The sequence below is a fragment of the Microcaecilia unicolor genome, chromosome 13 (genome assembly GCF_901765095.1).
Source record: "Microcaecilia unicolor chromosome 13, aMicUni1.1, whole genome shotgun sequence".
Taxonomy (NCBI): domain Eukaryota; kingdom Metazoa; phylum Chordata; class Amphibia; order Gymnophiona; family Siphonopidae; genus Microcaecilia; species Microcaecilia unicolor.
Genome location: NC_044043.1, coordinates 88,099,120 through 88,105,436, shown reverse-complemented (window position 1 = coordinate 88,105,436; position 6,317 = coordinate 88,099,120). Strand labels below are relative to the sequence as shown.

Here is a 6,317-nt window from a genome sequence, read left to right as displayed (position 1 = left end):
TCACTGGATACAATTTTATTATTTCTTCATTTTAATCACTTATTAACATTTCAAAAGTTGATCCCTGCTCTTCAGTGCTGAACAGAGAAGAATGTGCAAGCCAAAGGAGCGTTTAACTCTTCTCCTGTCAAACGAAATATTCACCAAGTAGGAAAAGTGTCCACTTTGTGGCGAGAATTCACATTTTTAGCAATGGCTGGGACTCAGCTGTTCAGCAGCAGGGGCTGCTCTTCCTCTGCTAAGTCTTCATTAGGCGAAACTTCGTATATAACAAAGAGAGAAGAATAGAAACAGCCGATAAAGGACATGAGACTTGCAAAGTACATCACCCCGTTGGCACTGCCGACCATAGAGGTCAAAGGTCCCATTGCGATAGAAACCAGAACCTGGGCCAAGAAATACTGACAGCTCAAGAGAGAGATATCCACACCCATTCCTCGCTTCGTACCATCGAGATGTGACCCTGCAAACTAAAACCAAAAGAAAGGAAAAAGAAAAAAAATCACAAATAACTGTACAGCAATTTATTCACTAACCAGATCTGACCCCCCCCCCCCCCCAAAAAAAAAAAAAAAATAACAACAGACAAGTTAGCCCATCTAGATCCTTTAACTGGATGGGTGGCTTGAAAATTAAAGACTTATCAACATAGCAATACAGAATTCTAGATAAGAACATAAGAGTAACCATACTGGGTCAGACCAATGGTCCATCTAGCCCATTATCCTGTTTTCCAAACAGTGGCCAAGCCAGATCACAAGTACCTGGCAATCAATAGAAATAAAACAAAATTAAACATGGAAAAGAAAATAAGATGATACCTTTTTTTATTGGACATAACAATACATTTCTTGATTAGCGTTCGAAGGTAGCCCTTCTTCATCAGATCGGAAATAAGCAAATGTTGGTAGATGACAGTATATATAAGTGAAACATCAAAGCATTTCAGTGACAGTCTAACAGGATGGGGGTAGATAGGTGAGAGACAGGAAGAGTCAGGTGGGTGAGGGACAGGGAGATATGCATGGAGATAGGTGGGTGACAAAGCAATCCAATTTTATGGTTTATAATGGGCTAGAAAATCCAGATCTTTGTTAAGTCTTGTCTAGTGGTCAAAATATTTAATCATTCTGACTTCAAAGGTCTTACGTTCCTGTATTGTTTTAAAGTTACCTTTCAGGATTCTTACTATGAAATCACTGGTACAGTGTTTTTCATGTCATGTCTATGTAAATTAAATCTTGTCTTTAGCATCTGGCTTGTTTCTCCAATATAGCATCCTTTGTCACATTTTTTACACGGAATGATGTATACCACATTGGAAGATGAGCAGGTAAAGGATTCCTTTATGTTGAATATTTTTCCTTTGTGAATGACTGTGGGGTCCTGTGAAATGTTTTGGCATAGTTTGCAGCTGGATATATTGTAAGGGTGTGTGCCATTCTTTTCTTTGTGAGTCTGTGTTGGGAGCTTACTTCTAATTAGTTTGTGTTTTAAGTTGGGTGGCTGTCGGAAAGCCAGCACTGGTGGGGATGGGAATATCTCTTTCAGTAATTCATCCTCCTGAAGTAGAAGCTGCAGATCTCTTATGATTTTTCTTAATTTTTCCTGCTCTGGGTTGTATGTCACTATAAGGGGGATTCTGTCTGTGGCTTTTTTTCTTTGTACTGTAGCAGATTTTCCCTGGGTGTTTTGACGGAAGAGGCAATATTCTTGGAGATTATTTTGGGGTTGTAGCCTTTCTGTTCGAAGGATGCAGTCAGGTTTCGAGGTGTCTGTCTCTGTCCCCTGGGTCAGAGCAGATACGGTGGTATCTTGTGGCTTGGCTGTAAATAATGGATCTTTTTGTATGTGAAGGGTGGAAGCTGGAGTTGTGGAGGTAGCTGCATTTGTCTGTGGGTTTCTTGTTTATGGATGTTTATATATTGCCATCGCTCATTGAGACTGTGATGTCTAAAAAATTGACTTTTTCTGGGGAGTAGTCAATTTTGAATCCAATTGTAGGATGGTATGTATTGAAGGAATTGCAAAATTGTTTCAGAGTTTCTTCCCCCCCCCCCCCCCCCCAGTCCAAATCATAAAAATGTCATCGATGTACCGGTAGTATTTTAGAGGTTTGGTCTGGTGTGTATTCAGAATGTCTCTTCCAGCTCAGCCATAAAGAGGTTGGCATATTGGGGTGCTGTCCTGGTGCCCATTATTTGTAGATAGATATCAATGTTAAAGCAGAAATAGTTGCGAGTTAAAATAAATTTGATTAATTTTGTAATGGTTTCTGGTGAGTATTGATGGTCCAGTGTGGTGTCTTTGGAATAATACCTTCCTTTTGGGGCCATTTTACTAAGCTATGCTAAAAAGCAGTTTATGCTTTGATTAGTGCATGGGTTACCTGTGCCCTGAGGCCACTTTTAGCGTAACTGTGAAAGGGCTTCATTTCCGTTTTCTCCCATTAACGGCCACCTGCTGGTTTCCCCATTAGTGCACAGCTGTTAGCACCAGAGCCCTTACTGACACGTATTTTCTAGGCGAGAAGGACTCACACGCTAACCATGCACTGATCAGTTAGCGCATGGCCAGCGGTTCCCAAACTGTGCGCTGAAGTGAACTCTCAGGGGTGCTGCGCTGTATCGCTCCCTACTTTCTCCTCCCGCAGGTATGGCATCTGCCGCTTCCTGCTTCTTCCCCCGTTGCCGCTGCAGTGCTTGTAGCTTACATTTTCGGGCCATCCCCGATTTACGCAGGCACTGCTTGGACTTCCTTCTGCCGCGTCCGGCCCACGCAACAGGAAGTCGAATCAGAGAGGGCCGGATGCGGCAGGCTGGGAAGGTCCCGGAGTGCCTGTGTGAACTGCGGATGGCCCGAAAATGTAAGCAGCGAGCATTGCAGCTGCGGCGGGGGAAGGAGAAGGAAGCGGCAGCGATCCTGGACCTGCAGGAAGGAAGGTAGTGAGAGATGCTGGATTTAGGGAAGTCAGAGGTGTGCTGGTGTGAGAGGAGGGCAGTGGCGTAGCTAAGGGTGGACCCAGGCCCACCCGGTAGCAGCATGCCTATGATGTGGTTGGCAGGTATCCCCAAGCCCTACCAGCTGAAAACTCTGAACAACTGTCCCTCCTGCATACCTTGTAAATAGCAGATCTTCGCCTGCAGTGAACAGTGACTGATACATACTGCTTGCACCGGCCCCGCAGCCTTCCCTCTGATGTATTCCTGCCTATGCGGAAACAGGAAATTGCATCAGAGGGAAGGCTGTGGGGCTAATATGAGCAGTGTGTATTAGTTGCTTCTCGCTGCCAGTGAAAATCTGCCATTTAAAAGGTATGCAGGGGAGGGGGAGATGCTTTGAGGTACTATATGGCATGCATGCAAGAAAGGGAGAGACTAAATCACTTGTGGGACAAGGCAGAGTTCTTCTGCTCACCCATCTTGGGCCCCGGCCCACCCAGAATTGGGTGTATGGCTACACCCCTGGAGGAGGGGTCTGCAGGGAAAGGGAGACCCATGTGAAGGGGGGGGGGGGTGCAGAGACCTATGTGGCCTGGGGGGATGTGGAGACCCATTTTACCGGGGTGGGGGGGGGGGGTCACGGAGACCCATGTGGCTGGGGGGGGATGCCGCAAACTGAAAAAGCGTGAGAACCCCTGCGCATGCTGATTCAGCTGTACTAACCAGTTTAGCACTGGGCACACCTACACATACCCCTAGCTTTAAAAAATAAAAAGTATTTTTTAGCATATACCACTTCATCCAAGTGAATAGGGAGACAATAAATTGAAACTTCGGTCGCCGAATACGTTTCTGAGGCTGTTTTGCTCCATTGTTTCTCTGCACAGTTCTGCTATCACAGTTGCAAAGCTCAGTGTTTTGCTGTTTTATCACATTTTGGGTGGGACAGCTGTCAGTATATCATGGCCAAGTTGCTGAAAGTGACAGAGTGACCAAACCAGTGGTGCTGCTTTGCCCTGGCTCAGGCTTCAACTAACTAGAAAATAATGTTCAGCAATGTTCTTTCACCCAAGGAGGGTTGTTGTGAGCAAATTAAAAAACAAATAAAATTTATGTTGGTCTTTCATAATCTTTCCACGTACACACTGCTCTGGATAGCAGCACATCAGACATGAACGCACCAAAGCATCAGGGCATGACTTCTCAGTGCAGAGGCTCCCGGACATTTAAATCACTTTAAATATCGTACCCATAATGTATGTTTCTCGGAGAAGGAGTCGATAAAAGACACCTTCCTTCTGATTGCAAAGCTTGTAAATAAATAGCTGAATCACCTTGCGATGCCATGGGAATCAGAAGAAGCACTTTATAAGTTATTCTAATCTCTTTAGATCTGGGGTGATATGCTGGAATTTAGCGCATCTATCTCAGCGGGGATCGGACGACTTCCCTATGAAGAAAGACTAAGGAGGCTAGGGCTATACAGCTTGGAGAAGAGACGGCTAAGGGGAGACATGATAGAGGTATATAAAATAATGAGTGGAGTGGATGTGAAGCGTCTGTTCACGCTTTCCAAAAATACTAGGACTAGGGGGCATGCGATGAAACTACAGTGTAGTAAATTTAAAACAAATCGGAGAAAATTTTTCTTCACCCAACGTGTAATTAAACTCTGGAATTCGTTGCCGGAGAAAGTGGTGAAGGCGGTTAGCTTAGCAGACTTTAAAAAGGGGTTGGACGGTTTCCTAAAGGACAAGTCCATAAACCGCTACTAAACGGACTTGGAAAACTCCAAAATTCCAGGAATAACATGTATAGAATGTTTGTACATTTGGGAAGCTCGCCAGTTGCCCTTGGCCTGGATTGGCCGCTGTCGTAGACAGGATGCTGGGCTCGATGAACCCTTGGTCTTTTCCCAGTGTGGCATCACTTATGTACTTATGTCCTCTACTTGGCTCACTTTTATTACATAGAGCAGTGATTTAACCTATTGTGATGTCATAGTGGCTCATTCCACCAATAAGAGCCAACCTCATTAGTGATGTCACAATGGCTTGATTGTATAGAATGTTTGTACGTTTGGGAAGCTCGTCAGGTGCCCTTGGCCTGGATTGGCCGCTGTCGTGGACATGATGCTGGGCTCGATGGACCCTTGGTCTTTTCCCAGTATGGCATTACTTATGTACTTATGTACTGTTATAATCATATTTCTGTTATATGATTGTTATATTTCTGATACTGTATCATGGATTCAATGTGCCATCTTCAAGCCTTCCTCACTGATTGCACTTAGATCTGGTCATTTTACTATTGCTATGCTGTTAACAAAATTGTAACTTTATGTCAAGCTGTACTTTCTATACATAACCCATGGGCGTAGTTTGGGGCAGTGCCCCCCAAACGAGATGAGCTGCAACACACCATTCTCCAATCCCCCGAGCCGCCTCTCCGGGAAAGCTGCACACATGCTGCTTTAGACCTGCCCCCAGAAGCCTTTCTTTCTCCTTCAACTTCCTGTTCCCGCGCAGGCAGGAAGCAGAAGGAGAGAGAAGGGCTTCTGGGGCACGTCTAAAGCAGCGTGCGCGCTGCTTTTGCTGAGGCTGCCGGCGGCTTAGGGGATTGGCAATACAGGGCGCCACTGGACAACTCCAGTGCTGTGGTGGTGGCAGCAGCGGTGGCGGGGGGGGGCTCCAAGGAGATCGAAAGAGACGGGCGGGCCGGGGCGGGAAGGGTAAAAAAAAAATGAGACCACGGGGGGGGGGGGGGGGGGGGGGGGAAGTAAGAGAGAGATGGAGAAGGAGCAGAAGATGGATGGGACGAGGGGGTCTGGGGGAGAGAGAGGGAGAAGAAGTTGGATGAGACTAGGGGGGTGGGTGGGTGGGGGGAGAAGACGATGGATGGGACTAGGGGGGGTGGGGGGGTGGGAGGAGCAGAAGATGGATGGGACTAAGGTTGTGGGGGGAAGGGGAAGAGAGCAGAAGATGAGTGGGACTTGGTGGAGGAGGGAGAGGGAGCAGAAGATGGATGGGACGAGGGGGTCTGGGGGAGAGAGAGGGAGAAGAAGTTGGATGAGACTAGGGGGGTGGGTGGTTGGGGGGAGAAGACGGATGGGACTAGGGGGGGGGTGGGTGGGGGGGTGGGAGGAGCAGAAGATAGATGGGACTAAGGGTGTGGGGGGAAGGGGAACAGAGCAGAAGATGAGTGGGACTTGGTGGAGGAGGGAGAGGGAACAGAAGATGAATGGGACTAGGGGTGTGGGGGGAAGGGAGAAGGAGCTGAAGATGAATGGGACTTCTTGGTGATTGAATGGGAAAGGAAGAAATGGAAAAGCCAACCGGGAAAAGAATTTAGAAGACTGACACATGGAAACTGGAA

The 6,317-nt window shown here is 46.8% G+C and overlaps 1 protein-coding gene across 3 annotated transcripts in view; it reads right to left on the bottom strand.

Annotated features, from left to right (window-relative positions):
• The window catches only part of SLC45A1 (solute carrier family 45 member 1), a 94,255-nt gene continuing 87,938 nt past the window's right edge, over positions 1 to 6,317 (bottom strand). For 2 of the 3 annotated variants that reach the window (XM_030185931.1, XM_030185932.1), the window contains exon 9: positions 1 to 470. In XM_030185931.1, coding sequence (XP_030041791.1) covers positions 204 to 470 — 267 coding nt within the window. In that variant the 3' untranslated portion in view covers positions 1 to 203. The remainder of the gene's footprint in view (positions 471 to 6,317) is intronic. The other variant, XM_030185933.1, reaches the window with a different exon arrangement.